The following is a 26,324-nucleotide window of genomic DNA, read 5'->3' as shown; positions in this document are numbered from 1 at the left end:
TGTGACAAGCTGCTTTTCCAATGGCAGCTGTCTCCTGATCTGTTGGCCTATGGTTACTCCTGAATAATAACATAACACTCCTAAAATTGGCATATGCCGACATGGCAATTATACCTGAATAATCATAAAACTTTTATTTTAAAACAAACCACTAGAGCCTGCAGCCTGCAGAATGCTGTGAGAGGCAGGCTGGCTGGATGAGACCCCCTCCATTGCCTCTACGGACCTGATCTGGAAATGGAAAACAATGAGAGAGACCACAGCGAACATCGTTGTGCCCGTTTATTGGTACAGCAACTTCTCAAAGGCTGGTATGAATAAAAAGTGCCACGTAGCAAGACCCGACGGTCTGACACCACTGCTCACAAGTTGCCAACAGCCAGCAGAAGCACGCGGATAAACAAAGCGGTTGCGTTACAGGAGGTGAGTATACAGCAGGTGAGCCATGCACGGGAGCTCTTGTGGCGAAGCGGCGCTGCCCGAACCGAGTCTCAGTGTGCTTATTTGAACTGCGTGGACCTTTACACGGAGTGACCCTTCACACCCCCAGCTGTGCTCTGAAGCTGTCTGTGTGTAACTGAGTACTACACGATCTCCTGTGATCTACAGTGAGGTCAGGGGATGAGATTTAACTGAAGAGCTCAGAATCCACGCATCCAGAAGTGCGGGGCATAGGAAGGGCTGGGGTGTTCCCAGGTCAGTGAGGGGAAACAGGAGACATGGGACCCACTCTGGGCATTTGCCGGGCTGGACAGTGGCAAAGCTAAAACAACAATGTCAAGGCTTTCAGGTACTTTCGGCTAAAAAAAATGTGTGGAGGAAAAAAATTCTAGAAATTATTTTTTACAATCTGTATTTTGAGGACAGGGAGCACCACCAATTGCGTGAAGTTATAAAATACAGTGATCGACATGTAAATAATTACCAGGTTTGTGATTCCAGTGAAACACTAACACCTACCAAGAAATAAACACAAGTCCTGTAGAGCGTCTTACAGGAGAACGACTGGCGCCCAGCCAGCACGTGGATGATTTAAAAACCACCGTCCAGCGTGCAGGGCCGCCCTCCTCCCTTGCCCTGGCCCCTGCTGGCCTCCGGGTTCACCCCAGCCTCTCTCGTGCTACCCAGGGGCGGCATGGCCCTCAAACCCCAGAGCCTGAAAATCAGTGCATCCCCACAGAATGGGTAAGAAAGCACACACGCGCCCACGCGGGGATGCTCGTGGCTGGCACCCGGCGTCCTGTGCTTTTCTGCGTGCATGCGTGCAGCGAGCACCGTTGCGCATCGGGCCGCCTGGCGCTGCGCCTGCGCCACGAGGCAGTCGGTCGTGGGCCTGCAGGGGCCCGTCACATGGTGCCGTCCCACAGCTCCGGGGGCAGCCGGGCGCAGGAGGCGCCTTCGGGCTTCTTCAGCAGCGCCGGCTTCCTGCAGGGCGGCGGGGGCGGCGGCCGAGGCTCTGCGCGCTGCAGCACCTGCCGCCAGTCGCCTGCGTCCTCGCAGAGCTTCCGCCTCCAGTCCAGCAGCTCCTGCAGGGCCGCGCTTTCGTTCTCCGAGAGCCGCAGCTGGTGGATTACCTGCGCGAGGACAGAGGGGAGGCGGGGCCGCTCACCAGCCTGACACCCAGCAGGGGTCCGGCCAAGGGCGCGGGGCCAGCGGGGCAGCCGGGCGGCGACACCCGCATCAAAGGGCGGGCGACCGGGCGCGGCACGGGGCCCCACGTGTCACCCAGGGGACCCAAGGACGTCAAATGTACATGTCCTCGATTGCCATGTACAGTCTCAACCTTTTCCTTAATTTAATTTACCACGATTGTGATTCTGCCAGCAATTGGTATTTGGGGTTTCTCCAGCTTCACCCAGTGCTGGGGCCCAGCCCTCCATCTATGCCTAGTTACCAGCTGGCATCTCCTAAGGTAACACGACCCCTGCTCCCGACGACAGTGCCCTAACCCACAGGACTGGGCCCCACTCAAGGCCATGCAGAGGCAGTGCTAACAGAGGACCCCACGGGTACAGAAACTGGTTCCAGTGGCTCCGCGGGGCAAGGGACAGGCACCAAAACATGGAACTGGCTCAGGGGCGGCAGGGGAGCTGTCTGGGAGCTCCTGCAGCCCCGCAGGAGTCAGCACACGTGGTTTTGTGGTGGAAATCGAAGCAGCGATCTCAGCTAGCAGCACCATGCTGTTTGGCTCCCTGACCTTGAGCGTCAGAGCCTGGAACCTCAGGGCCTTTGCAGGGAGCATCCCAATGTTCACCTGTATGGACTCCTTCCTCCTGCCTCCTCAGGGCCCGGGGAGGGATGCCCTGGAGACGGCACTTGTGCCCTGATGGCAGTGGGGGCACTTTGGACATTGAGGTTACCCTGCTGTGGCCACCCCCCTGTGCCAGCTGCCAGTAATGTGCAACAGCTGGACATTGCCAAAACCAATTTTTCTGTCAATTCTGAAGCGAGTATACTGATGTTAAACATGAGACTCTGGACACCACAGTGGGAATATTGGGGACAATTCAGAGGAAATAAGACACCTCCATAGGACCTACTACTTTTCTCAGTGCTACTCCCATCCTCTCCATCAAAACAGAATAACACAAAGCAGGATGCAGCGGTCGGCTCACGTGAAGCAGTCACTTGAAAACAGCGGTCAGAGTTCCAGGACAGTCCTACAGCCAACACCATCCCCTGGACGCCCAAGCCTACTTTTACCCAAGGACGATTTTAAGGTCTCAGATGCAGGAGACAGGCAGAATGTCAAGATGTGGTTTTACAACACAGGAGCTGGATGTCAGGCCCGCATCCAGAGAGCATGACTGGATTTCTGGAGCTGGTTACGAGATCCCCAAAGTTTAATTTACGGACAACCAGAAAAGAACTAGGGTTGGAAACAGGCAGGACTGTGATCATCCAGTCCTTGGAGCCACCCCCCGGCACACCGATGCAGTATGCCCTCCACTTAAAACGAAACTTCTCTCTAGTCTCCAGGAAAGCAGCAGAGTGACCTGGAAATGAGGCATCCTTGTGCTGGGAGATTCCTGTGGAAGCCAGAGTGCCTCTGGTGCCAGGGGAGGGCACCAAGGAAGTGGGATGGGTGGTGTGCAGAAATGTCATTTACTGATGAACACTTTAGAGTACCAAATCTAAGCCAGGTACCTTCCTAAGCACCTTACAAACATTAACTCTTGGAATCCTCCTATGATCTCTACAAAACAGTGCTATCATTTTTCAGATGAGCAATGGAGGCCCAGAGAAATTAAGTGATTTTTCCCAAAGTCACTTAGAGGAATCTGTCTTCTTAACCCTTACGTTACAATGCTTAGCATTTCCTTAACAACTGTTGTCCAGCATCTGATATATGCCAAATCTGGGGTCATTATACCATCTTCGTCTTTCCTTCTGTTTTGCACTGGATTTGAGTGGAATCTGTATGTTTTCTCTACTAAAGTATTTTTGTTTCTCTGTTTTCTCAACCAGAGTTGTGAAATTACATGCTGTGATGATTACATGTGGCTTTGGTCCCATTTACGCTGTGGATATATGCTCTGTATATATGGTTTTTGGCACACATTCAGCATAAAGTAGCAATCTCTGAAAAATACTGTCACTGGATTTATTCTTATGAGAGAATATCTACTTGATGGAAGAATCTTCCATCTTGACTGATTACATTCTCAAAACTTCCTTGAGATACTTGTCTTTCTCAAGTCTCACAGCTTCACTTTGATCTGAAGGGAAACAAAAGAAGGGATTTCCAGGTCTGCACAGTGGCAGGACACGTGGGCTTCTGCTCCCCTTATAAAAGCGAAAAAGGGATATGTTATGAAAACCATATATTTAAACCATCAGACAGCTCTGGCCAAACTGACAACTAGAGAAACTAAAATTCTGGATAGGGAGAATCTTTCTAAATAGAAAATTAATTACAGCTGCTTTTTGTTTTGTGTTTTTTTCTCTTGAGGACATTTGTTAATTCTGAGTTCGTCTGTAGGTCTAGAGCTCTTTCTAGAAGAAAGAAAAAACATACAATATGTTGCAGCCACATGGAACTATGAACATAAATTGAAAACTTGAGGATCCTCAAATGCATGGCCATTTTCCCCAAGAGACATTGGCTGAGTTTTCAACTGTATGAACAAGTGGTACCTCAGGCCAAAAGCTTATAAAAAGCAGAGTGACAGAGGTGCTTCAGAAGCAGACACTTGACATGGGAGATGACGGCCTCAAGCTCCTGACTGGTCTTACCTTCAGGATGTGTAGATTTGAAAGTGAGTGGCACACACGACCAGAGAGGGGGCCAGGAGCCCTGCAAGGCAGGAGCTGGAGCCACTGCAACCTTTCAGCGCTAAGGAACCTCAGTCGAGTTTTGTCTGCCTGCAGATTAGAGGAGCACCAGAAGTAGACTCGTTCTCCAACACAGCTTGACTTGCGATTGGATTGATATGATAGCTCCTTGTTTCTGCTTCCCCACACAGAGGATGGTGGAATCCCCTTAGGTAGAAAATACTACCTATAGCATCTACAGTTTATTTACACACAATGCTAACCATGCGACCAGAAATTATAATGCATTGAAGAGACAAGGAAATTTACCCAAAAATCAAAAGATAAAACAGATTCACAGGTGATCCAGATTTACAGTTGGCAGAAAAAGACTTTAAAGCACCTACGGTTAAATGTTTAAGAGAATAGAGTAAAAAGTGGAGAAATAGAGGAAAAGGCAGGAGAGAAACACAAAAAGAATACCAGACGTGGAACAGTTAGAAAGATGTGGCAAAGCAACATTCAAAGAGATAAACTTGCAAATGGCATCATTTCATACATTACATCTCTTAAGAAGCTCAGCAAACCACACCAAAGAAAAATACCAGCAACAGCAAAAAGAAAACCTAACACAGATCACACTAACAATGCCAAAAGACAAAGACAAAGAAGGATGGCTTTAAAATCCAGAGGAAAAAGACACATGACCTTCAAAGGAACAGGAATGAGAGTGAAAGCTGCCTTCCAAACCAAACTAAACATTGAAAGCCAGAAAGCAGCAAAACACAAGTTAAAGTACTGAAAGAAAGTAATTCAACCTAAAACCCCATGCTCAGTAAATGTATTCCTCAAAACTGAAAGTTAAATATAAATGTCTTTGGACAAATAAAAATGAGGAAACTGGTGCTCAGAAGTCTTGCATTTTTTTTTTAAGGTGAAGGAGAATGATCCTAGATGGAAATATGGTAATTTAAGAGAGAATTAAGAACACTAGGATTAAATCCATGGGTAAATATAAACTATATACTTGGACTGTCTTGTAGACTTTGAGTTAAAAGTTTAACAAGAATGCATCCCAACAGTAACTGCAAAAGACAGGAGAGCCGACGTGGGGTTCAGGGGTTCTAAGTTGCCAGAAGTATTAGGAAAATGGCAACGGTAATAAAATCCAGTAAGATGCAGTCAAGGGAAATTAATGTAAGGAAAATATGCAATAATAAATACTCCTTTAATCTAAAAGAAACCAAGAAGGGTACAAAACAAATACAAAAATGGAGGCCAGTTCCTAAAAAAAGAGTAAACCGTAAAACTAGACCAACAGAATCCAGATCCCCAGCCAGCAGGCGGCCTTGCCCTCGCGCCGTTTGGCCGCAGGAGCTGTGCTGATATTCGTGCCGGTGCAGACCAGCTGACTCTGTCCTCAGGCCAAGCACCAAAGGCATCCATTCTGTATTTCCTCTCAACCCTGAACACTTCAGCAGTTTTTCATAATGACCAAAACTACATAGTAGGTGTGATCCTCTGCTAAGACCTTCATAATAGAGCAGATTTACAGATGGAATCGCTCCGTGGAAGCGGCGCCAATCTGCTGAGAGTGACTTTCAGCGGCTGCTGATGTGAATTAGGCTTCTGGGAAGGATTTTGACAAAAAGTGCCCCAAATCCCCTGAGTCATGGTTTCCCTGTTTGGAAAAAAAAAAAAAAAAAAAAATTGCTCTCTAACCTTTCAAGCTTCTCAATGTTTACTAAAAATATTTGAATTCCCAAGTACATTATAAAAGGTGAAACTTATACACACAAACCATTAGGAAGCACTTTCTTAATGAGGATATTGATGTCTTAAATAATGTAGTGAGTATAGAAGAATGCCATCTTTCAATCAACAACCAAGAGCTTTCTATACTTCCTTGATAAGAAAAAATTTGACTGATGTTTGCAATAATCAACTAATGCTCAGAATAAACTCTTTCATTGAGAGATCCCATGAAACTTTATTTCCTATTATGGAGATTAATAGGTATTGGGTAAAACCTAATTGGTATATAAGGAGAGCTGCCAGAAGGGCATAAATGAGATGCTAAAATATTAACATTATTGATCTTCATTAAGAAAAAAGAATTTTCACAGGTTATCTCTTAAATGAAGGTTAAAATTCTGTGTAAGGATGTATGCAGTCACCACTTGCAACATAATGAAGGTCCGAGGGCATTTAAAATTTATGAGCTGTGAGCCGACAGCAGATCAGACAACAAGGACCAGAAGTCCTAATGATGTTTAATCTGTTTTATTTAGATTTATTAAATTTATTTGATGGTGATGTTCAAGAATCCTGTTTGTCACAGAAAGAACTTTAATATTTTAGAAAACAAACAAATGCAGCTATGAATGTTACTTAAATGGTGGTCAAGTAAAAGATACACAATAAAAGTATTTCTTTTCAGAAAAAGAATAAATGACTCTGGGGATTAGGGGTACAGCTGGAGATGTGAGCTTGGAGTTAGCTGGTGTCACCCCAGGTTTCATTTCCCTGATCTGCTTGTCGGCCACAGGATGCCGTTCTGGTGTCTTGTAACTTCAAGCTTGTTTACCACGCTTGGAAAGATTTATCTCCACAATAAGTCACCACTCCAAATAGCTAGTCACTTATTTATTTCCTCTCTGGCATGTTTTATATTACAGTATTTGTACACAAAATCATTATCTTTCAGAAGCAAGATAGCAAGTGCTATAACTGTAAAAATAAGAAGTGCTCCACACCCAGGAGCCTCGGGGTGTCCACACTGCCCCGCCTCTGTGCTCCACACGCACGACAAATGCCCAGCTTGCAAAGGAACTTCTAGGCATGCAAAGGACAGAACTTCTCAACATGCTGTGTGGCGTGGAGATGCAGTGGCTCAAAAAGGAGCAGTCTTTCTAAAATCTGCTTCTTGTTTTTGTTTTAACCATTTACCTGGGGAAGGAGGCTCTGTTCAGGAGGGTCTAGAGAGACTTCACAGAGGTAACTTCTGATCTGACTTGAATGATGAGATGGTCCCCAGTTGAAAAGGGGGAAAGAACAGGTGGAGAAAGGCATTTCCGCATGACCTGATGGTGACAAGTGCCAGGACTGACGCTGAACTTCAGTCTTTTACAGAGAATCACAAGCGCATGAGGACTTCGACTCTGCTTTGAACACAGCTGGTATGGCGGAGAAGCTGGAGTCAGAGTGCTGGACTGGAAGCCGACCGTGCCATTCGGCAGCTGTGGAGCCAGCAAGCCTATTGGCCTCCTCATGTGTAAAGGGGGGTCATGGCAATAATCTCCCCAAAGGATGGGTGAGGGTTGCAATAAATAACATGTGTGGGCTACTTAAAAGAATGCCTTCAAAAAGCAGTGAGTGCCCTATAAATGTGGCCTGTTGGGTTTTGTCATTGTTAGCTCTGTGACTTGAGAAAAACCCTAAACATTGCTGAAATATCACTATCCCATGATTCAATCAGATAATGTTAAATGAAAGCACTTCTCACAGTTTATGGCCCTATATAAATGTAACATAGTCTATTCCTCATTAACAAGAAGCTCTCAATATACCAAGCAACACACTGGATTTATAGCACGACTGTGATTTACACAGGATTGAAAAACAATAGGTAGTTACACAGGGGGAATGAAAAGTCCAGAGGTTTTTCGATTTTAGGAATGAGATAAAAAGGGTATGAACAGATTGTAGTGAGTAATTTGGACAACCGCTAAATGTAATGTTTCTAAAATTGGGATTTGTATGTGCATTTCTAGGGGCCCTCAAGTTCCTTGGATAATCTAAAACTGTTTGCAATTTTATTTTCATATCTTTTCAAAAGTAATGTAATCAGTGTGCTTTAGAGCATTTGCATACCTACTTTTTAAGCTAGTGCTCAGCAAGAATCCACTTTCTGCCTTTGTATTTCATTTACAAGTAGAATGACCCAAGTAATAGTATTTATATAGTTGCAGGTTACTGAGAAAAGAATAGATAGATTTAGTATGCAAATAAGGCATTGTCCTCCAAGAAAAAGCTGTGATATTACAATGTAGGGCGCCTCAAAGGTTGCCAGTCAGATCGTATAGAAGAAAGTGGTACAGTCTTGGGTTAGCCAGTGGCAAAAGATGGTAGAAATGTACGGAAGTTCATGCCTTCTGAGTCAGTACCAAGTTCACATCTTCATTAGCAATTTCACTTTGAGAAAAATCATACCCAGCATGAATGTAAATTAAAATTTTTTGCTTTTGTGGGCTTTTGTTTTACTGAATTTGTAAAGCCAGGCAGTACTACTCAACAGCCCCAGGCGGGCTGCCCTTAAGAGAAGGGCAGCATTATTAATCTGCACCCTCCTGTCAGTTTAGACCACTTGAAATGTGGCCTAGGTTGCACCTGTAGCTCCCCTCACCCCCAACCTAATTGTCCTCCTTTCTGCTCTTAAGGAGGGATTCCAGGAAGGAGGAGCTAAGCCATCGACACGCGGTAAATAAGCATGCTTCTGAACACACCATTCCAAGACGCCAGCACGTGTGAAGAGATACATGAGTGATCACAGTCCAAACTCATTTTCCACAGGCTGGAATACTCAGTCTCCAGCAAGCTCCCTTCCTTTCAGCAGGTTTTTAACAAGCAGATTCCTTCATGTAAACAGTAATCCTTAGAAAGTAGTGCAACTGAAGACACGGGCAATTACTTCAACAACTCTGTAGAGGGTTACAAAAATGGTTTTATTCTGCTGCTGAGAAAATGTTGCTGATTTGAGATTTAGAGGTTCAAGACATGAATCTAGATTCCATTTCCCTACCTGGACTCCTAATGGATTTTGTGTCTTCTAACATTCAGAAGATATCAGTTAGATGTAAAGATAGCATTTGAATAAAGGGTATAAAGACTGAGTTCACACAAGTTCTCTGTATAAAGGTGGACATTTGTCAGTAGTTCGTTGACTTTCAGGGGTTAAAAACCACTAAACCTCTCACAACCTAGAGGGAAACATAATATGGTCTAAAGACTTAATGGGGTCTATTACTTACATACCTATTTATTAATTTTCAATAGTTTCCTATTGTATCATTAATAGAGTTCTATGAGATGAATTAATTAAAAAATGAGATATAAATTTCCTTCACTTCCTGTAGATGTGCATTTCTATGAGTAATATTAATAAATGTAGATTAATCATTTGCTGCTGATTTTTACCTTAAGTCTTCCCCTTCTGGGATAAAAATAGCCTTGGTTAAATAATTCATATGTAAAATCATGTTGCTGTTCATTTGTCACAGAATTGATTTTTCTATTGACTATTCACCCAAAGGTGAAAAGAGGCATTTACTGACATTTATGTAAATTAAAAGAAGGAATCGCCTTGGCTGACTCAATAGTGAATGTTAGTATTTCAAATGCAAATCCTATTTCCACTTGATGCTAACAAGATGCTGGAGGAAAAAAAAACATTAAAAAATGAGATTTGAAGATCAGTTTGTAAAACTGAAGTCTACCTCAACAGATTCTAAAAATGTGGCACAAAATAACATGTGATTCAAAAAAGCCTTTGACTAAAGGATTGCATATTTCCATATTTCTGAAAAAATCAAGAACATGATCTGAAAGCAAAAACACCATTTTTGGTTTAGGCAGAAAAGAGTTGATCCTTCCTAATTCAGAAGTAGTCATTTATAAAGCAGTCCAATCAAGTTCATTCCTGCTATTTTGTTTCCTCTGTAATATTATATTGTAATATGATCAACACAACAAAAAGTAGTATTATATTGTCCATTTCAATGTCATTGAAATGGACAATTAATTGCATTTTTGGAAAACTGTAAGAGAGAATTTAGGAGTATACTGCACATCACGTGATATAACTAGTTAGTGGCACTTTAGGATGTGGATTTTGCATGAGCTCAGGTCTCTGACCTCAGTTCACTAAAAAACAATGGCAGTATCAGTACACGTGTCTAGTAGATCGTAGCAAAAATTGGTAACATATATTTAGCATATATTTAGAGTATGACATTACAGTAATGGGGTTCAAACCCAAGGAATATACAGGAAACCATAGATCTATTATATTAGAAACATAGGAAGTAAGAGTATTACAATTTTTTAAAACCTTTTTATTGGAATTAATGACTCACCTGCAAACACCAGGAGGTATTATTGAAGACAGTTAATCTACCAGATTTTATCTCCTCAAGAACAGATGTGCTCATGTAGTTTGCCTTTCAAACATGTTCAATGCTGCCACCTTGCCCGAGCCAAAACAATCACATCCACATACCTGAGCACATTACAGAAAATTCCTGTATTTTCTGGCCGCACTAATAATTCCGGATTCATCATGACCCATTCTTACGTGGCCTCTACCTGCCAGTCCAATCAGATGTGACCAAACGCACTCTGCAATTCTACTGAGCTTCTCTACAGCAGTCCCAGATTCTATGCCCAAATAGAGAATCCTCTGAGGTTTCCAAGGCCCATTTCTAACATCATCTTCATGATATTATGTTCTATTCTTTAGGCATTTCCATGTTATTATCTTAGTAGATTCTTAAAACCATGTGAAATAAGCAGGTTAAGTATTATTAGCCTCATTTCATCAATGCTGAAGCTCATCTTTTTAAAGCCCAAGCTCACTTTGCTAGCACAAGTAGTAGAGTCAGATTGCATATTCATGTACATGGAGTTCAGTCAACCTTCTTAGGTACTCATTAGTTACTTTGCCTTCCAAGAAGTTTTCCTTGTCCGTTCATCAATTCACATGTGTGCTTAACATGATTATGAAATGGATGCTACTGTGATTGGTTTTATAAGATGTAGAAAGAATCACAAAATATGACTTGCTCCCTGAAGGGGCTTCCGTTCCAACTGAGCAACAAGACATAAAAGCTGTAGAGTTAGATGAATAAAGATGCTTCAACAGGACATGAATGCAAAAATGTGATGAAGCAACAGCATTGGTGACTAATAAATTATATGCTTAATCACAGTTATTGGAATACAGAGGACATGTGACTCATGTCAAGGCAATTTGGCCAAGAAATTCATATCAAATGTGAGTTTTGTTCTGGATTAAAAGGATGAATAGGTCACAAGAGAAGAAAGGACATTTGGGTTGAGTAGTATAAGGAATGGTGTTCTTTCTCCTGTTAATTCCTGCATTTACCATTACAAAAACACAAGAGAGATAAAAGCACCCTTGGATGTGGTACAGACTGGAGAGCTAGCTTTGAGCTAGCAAAAGAGTTGTGAATCATCAGAAAGGAGGTAAGGCAGGGGTGTGAAAGCCAGGGAGGCAAGGGCCAAAACCGTGGGAGGCAAGCACTTCTCAGCCTCCGGAGAGCAGAGGGTCAAGGAGCATTTTCCCTCACTTGTTCAATTTCCCACTGTCTTAGATTTGGTTTGTAGGACAGTGTACCTTTTAATTTATTAATTTCTCAAAATATTTTTTTCTGGAAACAACCACAATCTGTTGTAAGTTATGGTATAAAACATATTTAAATCAGAAAAATCATTTTATGCGAACGGCTGTTAATAAAACTATTAACTTGGTCCAAGGTGATTGAAAAAGAAGTCAACTGTAATTAGGAAAGGGGCGTCGTTGAGCAACTCCATTGGTCATGTAATTTGCTGCACTGAGGGAGGTGTGTTCTCTGCCATCCACCTTGTTTCTCCCTCCAAATTTAGTCACCAGGTAGGGTAATCCACCTGAGAACTGGAGTTCAGAGTGGCACTTCTTTATAATCATTAAATGCACCAAAAAGGTCTTAAAAGTATTAAAACATTTCTCGGGGTGCCCAGCTTTTATAGGGGATTGGATTGATCCCTGAGGAAAATTAAGTCAATTGATTTTGAGGAACTTCCAAGAGACCAGTTGTTAAGAGTCATAAGCTTTGGTTTTATGTGTGTGTATTATATATGGCTTAGGGGGAGCACCACAGATCATTATTTTGTGTTACTATGTCTGACAAGTAATACTCCTAAAACTGTATTATCAGAAGATATAACAGGCATGTTTTGTGTTATCCTAAAAGCTACTAAGTAAATGGAAGCTAAACTTCAGTATGATAATTAATAATGTTTAACAGCAACACATAAAATATTAAGCCAAATAAATGGTGAAGAGGTGTTAGGTTAGCCAAGATGCCACAGCAGGAAAACCACAGATTCCAGCAGCTTGGCACAAAAGGAACACATTGCTCATGTGAAGGCCTAATGGGTGTTTCTGATCAGTGGATGGCCTTATGAGTGTACTCAGCATCCTCCTCGGCCTCACGTACTGCGTGCCCAGCTTTTGGGTGGTAAAGGGCGTAGCAGATCAGGCAAAGAGGGGTTTGTATGGGTGAAGTTTGGAAGCACTTCCCTCACTGTGTCTCTCTCACATGACTACTCCTCACCACAGGGAAGCCGGGAAATGTAGAAATGGATTTGGTAGGCACAGTGTCTGCCACTGTGACCCTGGTGACAACTGCAGTGTCTTTAAGATGTAGTCACAGCAGTCATGCAGGTACAAATGCCAAACAAATAGGAAAAGGAAAACAGATATCGGGAAGGATTAGGAAGGAAAAGAGACAAGATTTTGCCGAAGTAGGAAACATATGAGAGCAAAGCTTTTCAATCAAGACTCCTTTCCAAAAATAGGTAATGAAAATCACCTGCAAGTGTATAAAATTAATTTAAATCCCTGTGGGCTTCAAAATCAAACTTCCTTTCAATCACTGACTTCACGACAGTCTTCCCAATATCACGGTTCATCTGCTTTAGAATCTTCTGACAGTGTCAGAAATATGAAATGACAGTTTCAAATAATAACGTAATCACAGAAATCAGAGAAGAATCAGGTCTTTAAGGTGTATTAAGGTCATAAAATAAACTGCTTTACCAACACCAGCTAATTATGCTTCAGCACAATGGGAAATTTTCTGTTCTTTTTGCCTGAATTTTTATTTCAAAATGTGAGGCCCCATTAGTGTCCAGAGCATTCCATGTAAGTCAGGAAATAGGGAACCCCTATTCTCAGGTATCTCTCTTCCAACTCTGTGTTCCCTTGAGCAGGAACAGAGCTATCTGTCTACATTGTCCACTTACAGAAAAGGCTAACATTTACCTTTACTTATATTCTGAGCAGAACAAATTTCCAAACCACGTATATGGGTTTGAAGAATGACAATACGTCATGGTTATGATTAATATTTTACATTTAACCTCTGGCTGGATTTAATAATGGAAAAGCCTCCCTTTCCTAGAATTAACACTTGTAATTAATGCTAATTTCAACATTTCTTCTTTTAAACATCCAGCAATATACCGAGTTATGTCACTCCAGCCAGAGTGACCATCTTGCAATTCAAGCATGTTCCTGCCTCAGGGCCTTTGCTGTTCCCCCACCAGGAATGCTCTTCCCTAGCGTCAGCACGGCCAGCTTCCTGACGTCTCTACTCTGTCTTTGCTAAGTGTAGCTTCTGTTGTCCGCCTGACTTGACACTGCAACTCAACCCAACCATCCTCTGCAACACTGCAGTTGCCTCCTGCTTATCCTGTTTTATTTTTTATATGTTTTATTTTCTTTTAGTATAAAAGACCTTAGAATTTAATTTCCAATGAGGGCAAGAATGCTTGTTTTGTGGACCAAAGTGCCTAGACCTGTGCCTGGCCCAAGTAGGTACTCAATAAATATTTGTTGAATAAATGACTGAGTAAACCTCTGAAAATTCAATTTTGTGCAATCCACCTTCTTAGAATTCAAAACACTATACATATATTATTATATGCTTTAAGTTGTTTAATAAATTATGCATAAATACATACATATAATTATATAGTTATATACATTAGAGCCATTTATATCACTCTTATGGACAATATAAGACATTTAGGGTCATTTTCTTTGTATGTGACTTTCATGTAACATGTCTTTTTGAGCCTAATGCCTATATAACTTTAATATCTTCCAGTGATAGAATTGCCTGTGACCTTATTTACCAAGTTTATTGGTGCATTTTTAACATGAGACGGAACTAAAATATTTGAATAAAGTTAGGAAATCTTTAATTAGTCTCTCTTAATTCATCTGAAGCTGCTACCGGTTGACAACTACATTGAATTGGCAATTTATTGAGTCATTTGTGTTTGGAATGCAAAAACTGATTGAGGTGCATTTTTACTATGCTCAAAAGTCTGTCAGGATCTACAGACACACACACACATACACACACACACACAATTAAAATACAACAAAGTAAGTCATATAAGAGAGAAGCTCTACAGGGTTACAAGAACCAATTTATAGAGGCAACTAAGTAGGCTTGGAAGGGTGCTCAGAGGCGGCTATCAGGAGGAGAAGAATATTAAAAACAAGTCTGGAAGATTTATAGATAAATGCAGAGAACTGTCTGTTTCAGACAACACACTCGGCAGCAGGAGGGAGTTGGAAGCAAGGTCGTATGTCAGGAGAACGATTGTTATCAGCACAGAAAAGTGTAAAATCACATTGCTGATTTACACTACTCTCAAAAATCAAGTCCAGGGCAGCTCAAACTCCTACATGTAGAAAACAAGCCTAGACTTTAAAATATCTATGAAGATATCTTACAACAGCAGGGTTAGAGAGATTTTTCTTTTTGCTGTTTGAATAAGAAAGATTTTCTTGAATAAAAGAATATTAGCACAATCTATAAAGACAAGAGTTAATCAGTTTTGCTATATTAAATTATAAATTTACTTGTGACAAATATAAAAGGTGGGTCAAGATGAAGTAAACCCACTGCAGCCTATTTCTCTCAGTGGTTATAACTCAAACTTTTGGCAAAATACACAAACATCAATCTGAGGACCCAGAACAGTAAATAAAAACAACTGAATTGTGAAAGGGAACAAAAATTTGGAGAATGATGCAGAATAAAGACATGTTCAGAGTAAAGAAAACTAAGAGAATTCTTGACGGTTCTGAATGACCTGCTCAAGGGAGCCCTTCAGGCTGAAGGACATGATACCAGAAGGTGACTCAGAACTTCAGGAGCCAAAGAGAGCCACAGAAATAGAAAGTACAGGATAACAAAATGGAGAGTTTTCTACATTTGAGCCTGAAACATAAATGACTGGTGAAGGCAAAACTTACAGCACTGCCTGAGAGAATATATTCAATGTATATAGATGTATTACATGTGACAGCTATGTAGATATACACAGACATATGTGACAATTATAATGTAAAGGTCCATAGTGGAGGTTAAAAAGAACACTATAGTTGATTGCAAATTGACTGAAAGTTTAGTTGCTAAATCAAACACCAATAATTATATGCATATAAAGGCATATAGCTGAAATACCAACAGATACACTAAAATGGAGTACTAAGACATATTCAAATTCAAAAGAAAGCATCACAGGAAATCAGAAGAACAAAAATGGTGGTGACAAATAGAGAAAAGAAAGCAACAAAAACTGATCTAAATTCAATCGTAATGATAATTGCATTAAATGTAAATGGTCTGAACACAGTAATTAAAATACAAAGACTATCAAATTGGATAAACATAAACAAGACTCACCTGTATGCTGTCTATAAAAATCCCATGTTAAATATAGAGACATGAATAGGTTAAAAGTATAGGGAGGGCTTATATTTGGGAGGGAAGGGAGCATAAACATTTCTAAAATTCGATTGTGGTGATACTTACATAACCCTCAGAACTTAGCAAAAAACACTGAATTGTATCCATACATTTCAAAGTGTGGATTGTATGGTATGTGAATTACATCTTAATATAAATATTATATCTTATATAGCTATCTCAATTTCGGACAAAGTAGACTTCAGTAAAAGGAATACCATCAGGAATAGAAAGAAAACTGAACAATGATAGATGGATCTATTCATCAAGAGGATGCAATGATCTTACAGGCCGAAGCACCTAACAACAGAGTTTCCAAGTTCATGAAGCAAAAACTGATAACACTGAAAGGAAAAGTAGTCGAAGGCACACTTATAGTTGGAGACTTCAGTGCTCATCTCTGTGTATTCAATAGATCAAGTAGACAGAAACCACCTAGGATACAGAAGCACTGAAAAACATCTTCAACCAACTTGAAAGCGTAGACATTTCAAGATCACTCCACCCAACCACAGCAGAATATACCTTCTTTTCAAGTACAGATGGAAATGTCACAAAGACAGACCATATCCTGGGCTATAAAGTAAATCCTAATAAATTTAAGAAAATTGAAATCATACAAACATATTCTTGGACCATAATGGAATTAAACTAGAAACCAATACCTGAAGGAGATCTGGAAAATCTCCAAATATTTGGAAGGTAAACAGCATTGTAAAGAGGAAGTCTAAAAGGAAATTAGAAAACAATTGGAATTAAATGAAAATGGAAGCAAAACATATCAGAATTTGCAGGATGTAATTCATACAGACACAGATGGAAATTTATAGCATTAAATCCTTTCATTAGAAAAAAAAGGAAGGCATCAAATCAATGATTTGTGCTTGCTATTCAAGAAACCAGAAATAGAGCAAATGAAACCCAAAGCCAGTGAAAGGAAGGAAATGATCAAGAGAATAGAAATTAATGAAACAAAAATAATAGAGGAAATAGATAAAATCAAAACCTATTTTAAAAGATCACTAAAATGTACAAACTTCTTGTTAGACTAGGAAAACACATAAGCAAAGAATTCACCATGTGTGCAACAAAAAAGGAACTTTGGCCAGAATATGTAAAGAATTCCTACAAATCATCAAGAAAGTCATGCAAAGCAGTTAGGAAACAGGAAAAGAATGTGTTTGGACTAACGGGCCTGAGAACACATGGAGACACTCCGTAGCAACTAGGGAAATGTAAAATGAAACCACCACAGGTCCTTTTGTTTTACAGTTATCACGTAAAAGGATTTGTTAAGCCAAGTGTTTACCAGGAAACGAAAACATCCCATTTTAGAGGTGTGCAAATTGATTTGACCACTTTGGGGAGTAATTTGTCAACTGCTGTGGTTGAAAATGAGAATATCCAGAAACACAGCACTTCCATTTCTAGGGAAACCTCTGGATATTTTTTATAATTATGAGTTGGGGGCATATTCAGTGATTTTCATTATAGCAGTTTAACAGTGATGACTTGGAAACCTGTTTTTGATAGTTTTCCACCCCACTTTGACAAATTATAAACATGTTGTTTTTAAGAAATGTCATGAATATGTTTATGTAAAGCTTTTTCTAAGAAGAGTTTAAGATGGAGGAGGCATGTTTACACCTAAAAGGTGAGTAACTGGTGGTGGCTATTATTGAAGGGAGCTTATGGAGGTGACAGTAGGCAGCTGTGTTAAACCCTGGCTACAGCCTGCTGCTAAGTGTTATCAGAGACGCATGCAGCGTCGTTCCCCTGCACCCCCTGGAAAGGCTGGGCCAGGGTTCTCAGGACCACGGGGGACATTTCCAGCCACTGTGTGTGCAGATCTGGGGAGAGGCAGTCTGGCTGCCAGCGGCCCTGCTGTTCCGGGGGCCAGAGGTGGCGGCAGGGGGAGAGACCCACCCTTCCAGATGGGGTGGTTGTCCCTACCGCTCTTCCTCCTCCGGGTGACCTGCTACCTGCTGAGCCCGTGGCAGGAACAGGAGCTGCATGCTGCGTGGGCACAGGCGAGGTCTAGCCTTCCTTCCCACCGCCTCCTTGAAGGCTTGACTATCTGACCTCGGGCTAATTCTCAGAATGAAACAACAAAATAAGAGTGATGTGTATCAAAACGGGAAAACAAAAACACCTCAACCACTACAAAAACCAAACAACCTGCGGCGCCGTCTGCGGGGTGATGGGCAGACGTTAAAAGCCTGAGAAGTGGTGGCTATTATTTACGGGCATTTTATGACTTACGGGCACATCCATACTTAGTAAAGTGCAGACACGGATGGAAGGTTATACACAAACTTCAGAATGTGATTCACCGCCAAGGGGCAGACAGGCAGGGATTAGAAACTGGAACACATGTTTCTCTAAAAATACGGCGCCAGAGCAAATATGGCAAAATGTGAAGATTACTGACGTTGGGTCACAGTCTAATCACTGTGCTGTTTTTTCTAAGTTTGTGATGCTCCACAACAAAATATTTTTAAAAATCATATATGTGACATACTTCATCGATATCCCAGATAAGCAGTGAACCTTGCTGATTCAATCTAAAATCTTCTAAATATTTTAGATAGTATCTTCTATGTTAGAATAAGAATTGATATTCAGAATACTGACCAAAACAAAAAACAAGGAATACTATGATAATAACAGAAAACTTTTTTAAGTACTTACAATACATTATAGGTAACACATTAATACATGGCAGTCATACCTAGCTCTTCTCTTTTTTCATTTCTTTAATCTTAAAAATTAAATTGATTTAATGAATATAGATATTCCTAGCTGACTAGAACTAAACCACATTTTCTTAGTCGCATTGTTACCCCACGCCCACTCCAGGCACTAGTGTGGACTTACTGTGGCTTCCCATCTGGAAGGTGAGCAGACAGCTCAAGACCTTTCTCTTTCTTAAACACATTGCCACAAGTCTGATTTCTCATTTTTTCACTATTTCTTAAAACGGAATTGTCTTTATTGATAATAGTCAATGTCTTCACTAGAAAAAACACTATTCACTTAAATACATTTAGGATGGAACTTGGGTGCAATTGTGTGAAGGAAAATAATAAAGATTTGTTTTTATTTTTTATTTTCCAACTTTCTATATATCTACACAGGATATGTCCCTTTCTGTTGAAAATGCTGCCATTTAGCTCAACCATCAAATTAATTCCCTGCCTTCATTTCTTGCACATATTACGGAAGTCACGAGTGGGTACATACTGACCTCAGCCATGTCAAATAACTTTCTCTACGAGATCTTCTGTTTGCAGCTTATACATGAAATACATATATATTTCCTTTTGAAATGGTTATCTGATTTCTATTTCCTACTACGTGCTTTAGAATTATCTCTTAATGATTAAACTCAATGTGTCTGCATTCCATCAACCAAACTGTTTCTTCTCCATGCCACGATACCTTCCTAGCAGTCCATGAGACAAAGTGAATAGTATAGAAAGAAGGCATTGGGCTGACTGAGGACCCTGCAACTCTTCATTTTGTTGATATGTGACATTACAAAGAGGTTTCTTTGATGGCTCAGTAAAACAAGCCACATAACAATTTGCTTCTTGATGTGGATCAATCGTATATTGATCAGGTTATGGCTTTCACTGGCTGCTGTGTTGCAAGTGGACTAGATATTTATTAAGCTTGTGGGTCAGTTGCCACTATTTTATCTCAGACCATCAGTGATTTCTTACAATGAATATTTGAATGTAGCAGATATTAATAATAATTTTTTATGCTTTCCTATTTTTTTAAAAAGTTTGGTAAGAAATGTGATAAATGCCCACAATGAAAATCAAAGATCATAAACCAAATGATGCTACTGTGGAGAAGGGAGAGTGGAGAGGAATACAAGTGCCATGAAGGGGAAGCTGGTAAAGTTCAAATGAGAATGTAAATGCCAGCAAGTCACACTCCCAAGAACAAAACAAAACATCTCACTCTTCAACATCAAGTGCAGCGCCCTAGGCTGATGTGCACCTAGCGATGGAATGCTGAGGGCAGGCACTAGGCTCATTTTAACCACCCCTTGCTGCTGCCCTCCTGCCTTCAGGAACCCCTCCTGCGGGTTCATGTGCTTGCTCTATTTATAATCCGTGGGCTTCCTGTGTCAGGTTACTTGGGCGCCTGAGTTCAGCAGAGGATTGCAATCTCAGCAGAAAACACCAAGTCATTCTGGGTGGGGAGATGCCCTTAGGATTCCGTGTACACCTGAGTCTCTCACCCCCACATTACTTCTAAAAGATTGCAACATGCCAAATAGCACAAACTTTAAAAACGTTATTTTCCATAAAACAGCAAGTAGATAAGTGGCATATTATTTTGGTAAATATCTAATTCCAAAACCAATCTGAGGTGGCTTCTAGAATCTATGAAATTCCAGATTTGAACTAGGAAGTATGACACAAAGCCCCTTCAGGGTCAGTATGTGGAATTCCATGATGTCACACATTCGTTACTGGTTTTATTCATGCTAAGTGCTGTGGAATGTCAATAATATTGTATCTTGGCTCACAGCACGGACCTATCAAGCCTTCTATCTAAACAGAATAAATGAACAGAGATGCACTTGAGATCCGGGTAATGTCTCAGCTTTTCCTAGTTTCAAATACTCCAAGTGAAGTTAATTTTTAGTACTGTTATGTGAAGGCATTATATTTTGTGAATTAATAAATGGTGGAATAGAGCACAGACTACATTTTCTATATTCTGTAACTTGAGTGAACAACCCCTATTGACTGGGGCACCATCCTTATTAGAAAATGTTTTGTATCTATGAGAATAAAGGGTTTGTATGCTTTACATAAAAAAAACACATTTCTTGGGATATAAAGTGAATTTTGTGGATAAGAAAAGCGGATTAGTGGGACAGTCAAAGTTCTTATTTGCAAGCGGTGGAGACTAACTCCTCACCTCTCCCCAGGTAGAAGCCTTACTGGAAGATGGAAGGAGGCACGAGGTCAGAAGGGAAGGTCTGGCAACGGGCAGGAACCCAGGTGGGCGCAGGACTGGCGGTAAACGCATGTACAGCCGCTGACACCTGCTGCCGCTGGAGTGAGCCCCCACTGCCAGGTGTCACCGCCACGGCGACCCTCTTCTTCCCGTCCCTTCCACTGTGTGTCACTCTCTCCATGCTCCACGGCTGACAGATGGACGGAGCCCATCTTGCACATATTTGTCTTGCTCTCAAAGGAGGGGAGGAAGGGGAATCCCCTATATTTTCAGCTCAAACATCAAATTATAAATACCCTTTCTGGTTACTTGGATTTTTGTCTGGACCAAAAATTCTTCAAATTTTATGAAAAAGTTGGATGACTCCCCCATTCCTTTTAATGCGTTTTGGTTAAGTTCATTCTCAGAAACAGGATATACGATCTTGACATCCATTCAGACTGTGGACTCTGAATTTTACCTTTAATGTTCTTTGGCAGATTACTAAGTCTATTTCCAGTTATCTTTATCTATAATAAAGATCATACATTTTTTCTTCCTTAAAGGGATTTCATTAAAATCACTGATGGTGCTAATTAAAATACAGACATTCTCAAAGAGGGATTCAATTTTTTAGTCAATGTTTAATTTTACTGCTATATGCCCAATCAGTCTAGGGCTGAGTTTATAGAATTCCTATTTAATTGCATTAGTAGAAAATCTGAAATGCAATATGCCTCTATGTGTCCATATTTCTTCTATAAACATCACACAAGAGGCATTTATGCTGAAAGACATGTGGCCATTAAATGCATAATTTCATGTAGTTCTTATAGCTTCTCAACAGTGAGGAATGTGTCCATGAGGGTGCTCACGCTTTGCATGGGAGCAAATGAGCCTTGTTTTCCATTTCCTTTCAAAACATGCACAGTGAAATAACTGGTAACTGCGACTGTTTGCATTTGAAAACAAGCTCCCATTGAAAACTGGGACTGGAAGGTTATTCCTGATGACCTTTCCCCTCTCTGCTTGGTAGCTGACTCCATGAAAGATCCGAGGAAAACTTAGGGAGTCGTCTATTTCATTCACCTTCTTTTAAAATGAACCCTTTTCTCCATGAACCCCAGTGTAGTGGGAGCTCTGGAAGGAAGGTCAGATGGCCCAGCAGTGCGATCTGACACACAGGAGTCAATCCTATAAGAGTCATTCATTGCAAGTAGGTTCCCTTGTGAATATCTTAGATAAAGCATCTGTAATGCTTATAAGGTAAAGTAAATGCATCTCTAAGGAACAGAGGGGAGATTAGGACAATCTATTACTGCAAACATGAGCATTTTCTTTCTATTCCAGTGTCTATATATCAGTGAAAGTGACTTCAGCAGATTGCCTACTGTACAATTTATTTTTAAGATTAAAACTATTGATTTTTCTCACTACCTCATCAGTGTTGTTTAGAAAAACCTCAGCTGATAATATGGCTGGGCCTTCATAATGCCAAATATTCAGATGAAAGCTGATCATTAGCTGGAGAGTTGATTTCATAGAAACATCTGGATATCCTGAATGCATTTCTAAAAGATTTTTACATAGGTATTTGACACAACAAAAGTTGTAGTATAACTTCCTACAAAATAAGAATCCTGTTGCTAAAGCAGTCATTTTATGTAAGATGTTTTGAACGTAGGTAAGATAGTAAAGACTTTGATATGTTCTTGGTTTGCACCACCTTGAATGCAGTCCTGTCTGTTTAAAGATAATTTCTGAAAACAGTATTTTAAAATGCAAAGTCTTATCTTTTTGAAGATAATTTTTGAAAGGAGTATTTTAAAATTTGACATAAAAAGAACACTAAAGTATTTGAGTCCCTTTCTTCCTAAAAACACTCATTTCTTTTTTTTTTTTTTTGTAGTGACTATCTTTATTTTGGTGAACTTTTTAAGGCCAAACACATGAAGCATAATCCTGAAATCACTGAAGCACATTGAGACACAGATTTTGTCAACTGTAACCCCATTTTGACTTTACAGTGCTCTGATCACACGGTCTAGTCCCGAGGAGTTTGGATGCCATGGAATTTGGAGGTAGAAACAGACATAATGACCTGTAATAAAACCACAGGTCCTTCAAGCGTTTTATTTCCATGTTGTCATGTAAGTCCTCCTATTTCAGCTGAAGCCAAATGTGGAAAACATATTAACATCATTCAGTGGATTTAATATCATCTTCATCTGATAGTGATTTTAAAATACCACAACATAAACTATGTCTACAAAATCCCATTTAAAACCATGTATTAGTTTTTTACTTGTTTTAAACACTTCTGTTTTTTAACCACCAGAAAACTGGGGTCTGCTGAGGTGGGGGAGACAGAAGAATGTTGCGCTGAAGAAACTTAGGAGCCACCCCAGGCTCCAGTCAAGAACAGAAGTTCTCGGTCCCGTCTTGATGAATTTCTCGTCATAATTTAACTTCAGTAACCAAGGCAAACGTGAATATCTAGGAGTGATTACCTGAGTGGTGTGACTCTCTCTCTGTCTCTGAAATGACGAGGTCGCTGTGCCACTCACGGACAGCCTGCCGAACCCATCGTCTTCAGGCAAACCTACGGGGTCAACACAGAGGAGCAGTGAGTGGTGTCCTTCCCCCAAATAAAACACATTGTGTACTGACTGTAACAAGCTAAACTTGTTGTATTTCATGGCTTGAAATGATGGGCAGTAAACACTCATTGGCTAATAAGTGTCCCAAGGAATCACAGGAATTCAAAGTTGCTTCAGCTCCATTTAACCGAGGAGGAGATACGCTGGCAAAAGAGATGAAGTGCTGATGAGGGTACATGTCCCCGTGGCCCAGAAGTGAGCAAAGGAGGAGGAGGGACGCCAGAGGCTGGAGACAGTTTGATGAAGCCTCGGCAGGGGAAAGAGACACATGCAGACACAGAGAGCAACAGGCTCCCGGGCTGCCACACGGGGTAGTTTGTATTTAGATGTGGGGCAGCAGGGAGGCAGGGAAGAAGAGATTAGAGGACAGAAAAGACATAATTAGCCCATGTGTCAGATGACCTCTACTGACTGTGGTTCATTTCCCACACAAAGGGTGGGCAGGGACCGGGTGGGATTCGGTGAGGAAAAGGCCAGGGTAGCCACAACAGAGTGATTCATCAGCAACTACACAGGATGAGTGGTGGCTTGGGGAACATTTACAAACCCCACCTAAATACAGAGGTAGCTATGAGGTTCCCAAGGGATTTTATGGAGTCTCTCTCATGATAGACGCAGGGTTTCTCGACCTCAGCACAGCTGATGTCCTGGGCTGTGTACTTCTCCACTGGGGGGCATCTATAGGATGTTTATCAGCTTCCCTGGTCCCCCACCTGAGATGCCAGGAGCACCTCCCCGCTTGTGACAACCAAAACCAGACGTCACCAAATATCCCCTGGGAGACAAAATCATTTCTGGATGTGAACCACCGTGTGGGAGAGATCATATCACCACAAGTGACTTATTAATAAAAATGAATAGTTGGAAAAGAAACACCCAGCTAAACGAGCTCCAATCCAGAGAACTTTAAATTCTGAAGAGATTGCTACTCTTACCTGAAATCATAATTACCCAATATTTTATAATCAATTCAACATATAGGTGATTCCTAAATTAAAAATCACTAGAAGAGCAGTGCACATTTTCACTCACAGGAGAGAATCTGTCCCTCAGAGAAGTCCACAAAACCCTGTGAACACAGATCGAGGCCTCTCGATCAGTCTTCCTGGTCCATATACAAAAGCCTGGGACAGAAAGGTTGACCTCACAGAGACTGGGCGGACTGGGGCCAGCACCCGCACGGTCATGGGGAGCTGGTCCCCGGCCATCAGCAACAGCAATGTCTTAAGTCGGCTAAGGGAATACTGTGATGGACGGGGTAGCAGGTGTGCAGAAGTGTCCACCTGGCAGTTAGTGTCACAGGGATCTGGAGTCTATGCAGGTGGAAAGGCAGGTGGATGTGTAAGATCAGGCACAAGGTGGGATTCCAGGCAACTGGCTAAGCAGATAGTTGGCAGCAAAATGCGGGTCCAGGCAGCAGGGCACAGTGAAGAGTCTGGGATGCCCCTGAAGGAGTGTCCCAGGGGTGGGGGTGGGGGAAAGACTGAGTAACAAGCAAGACAAAAGTCCTCCTCTAGTCATCACTGGACCAGGAATCCGCAGAGGCGGAACACCATGGGGATCCATTTTTTGAACTAAATTATAAAGTAAAAGTTTGCTCTGAAATCAACACAGAAACTCGGCTTAATGAGGACACAAACTCGGAGCCAAGTCAACAGCATATTATGATGTGTCAATTAAATAAACTTAAGAAGTATCTAGGGTCACCCACGAAAAAGGCACTGGGAAATCCAGTAAAGAATAAAGAAAAGTCCCACTCTGGAGAGGCTCACAATTTCACAGGAAAGACCCCGAACCAGAACCCACAGCACAACGACTTGAGGGTTACGTGGTACAGGGACACCGAGCAGGGTGCTGGAGAAAGCGGGGGTCAGTTCGGATGGAAGGGATCATCAGAAATCTGAGGGTGAGATGCCAAAGGATGCGGCCTTCCGGAATGGGAAGGACCCTGGGGAGTGAAGAAGGTTGGGAAGGGCCTGCCTGGCTGGGAGGATAAATGAGAGACGGCAATGACATAGGAGGTTGCTCCGCGCGGGCCCGTGGGAGGGCTTGGCGCTGGGGGTGCGGTGTGTAAGAGGGCGCGGCCCAGGGAGGGCATGCTAAGCGGGCCCGTGGGGGATTTGGCCACAGGAGGGACCTCGGAGGATGTGCTGAAGGGTAAAGCAGGCCAGAAGTTAAAGGCCTTTACAGAACATCTCACAGGAATCTGACAGCATTTTGTAGGCTGTGGGTAGCACCGCAGATTTCTGAGGCAGGTGTGAAACCATTTTACCTAAGCTGTGAGTTCAAAGGCATTCTTACCTGTTGACTAGGGAAACCAGTGACCTCATAACCTGCACAGGCCCCCCAGGGAAGGGACAGATGGCATCAGTTTGGAGGAGGTGATTATGTGGGGACAGAGAGCCAGGTACAGACAGAGAGTGAGGAGGCATTGGAGAAAATGCGGGCAGGGGCCCCTCTCCTAGAAGAGGTGAGGGACCCACCCCAGGGCGGCACCAGAAGGGGGCGCAGACTCCGCGGGGCAAAGAGCAGAGGGTCAGAACTACCGGAGTAAGGGGCAGCCGAGCGCTCGGGGTACACGGTTTGAAGGCAGGGTTTTGTTTTTGACCAAAAACTTTCTATTTTGTTGTCATATCAGAAGCAGTATTTTTTAAAGGCAATGAATCTAAAACAATGACAGCAGAAGCACAAACCATGAGGGAAAAAAATGTATTATTGTCTCTACTCCAACATTAAAAATAAATGCTTTCTAAGAACATCATAAAAATAAAATGCAAATGTAAAAAGAACAAAATAGAACAATTAAATACACTAAATAAAAAACTATTGTTCTTAAAAC

At 41.6% G+C, this 26,324-nt stretch overlaps 1 protein-coding gene across 6 annotated transcripts in view; it reads right to left on the bottom strand.

Annotated features, from left to right (window-relative positions):
• Positions 1 to 269: 269 nt before the first annotated feature.
• The window catches only part of MYO16 (myosin XVI), a 570,453-nt gene continuing 544,398 nt past the window's right edge, over positions 270 to 26,324 (bottom strand). For all 6 annotated transcript variants that reach the window (XM_036893691.2, XM_057494602.1, XM_057494601.1 and 3 more), the window contains 2 exons: positions 23,336 to 23,427; positions 270 to 1,574 (listed from right to left, as the gene is read on the bottom strand). In XM_036893691.2, coding sequence (XP_036749586.2) covers positions 1,347 to 1,574; positions 23,336 to 23,427 — 320 coding nt within the window. In that variant the 3' untranslated portion in view covers positions 270 to 1,346. The remainder of the gene's footprint in view (positions 1,575 to 23,335; positions 23,428 to 26,324) is intronic.

This window comes from Manis pentadactyla, chromosome 17 (assembly GCF_030020395.1).
Source record: "Manis pentadactyla isolate mManPen7 chromosome 17, mManPen7.hap1, whole genome shotgun sequence".
In the NCBI taxonomy this organism is placed as follows: Eukaryota; Metazoa; Chordata; class Mammalia; order Pholidota; family Manidae; genus Manis; species Manis pentadactyla.
Note: the sequence above shows the minus strand (reverse complement) of the source record. Positions and strands in the feature narration are given on the sequence as shown.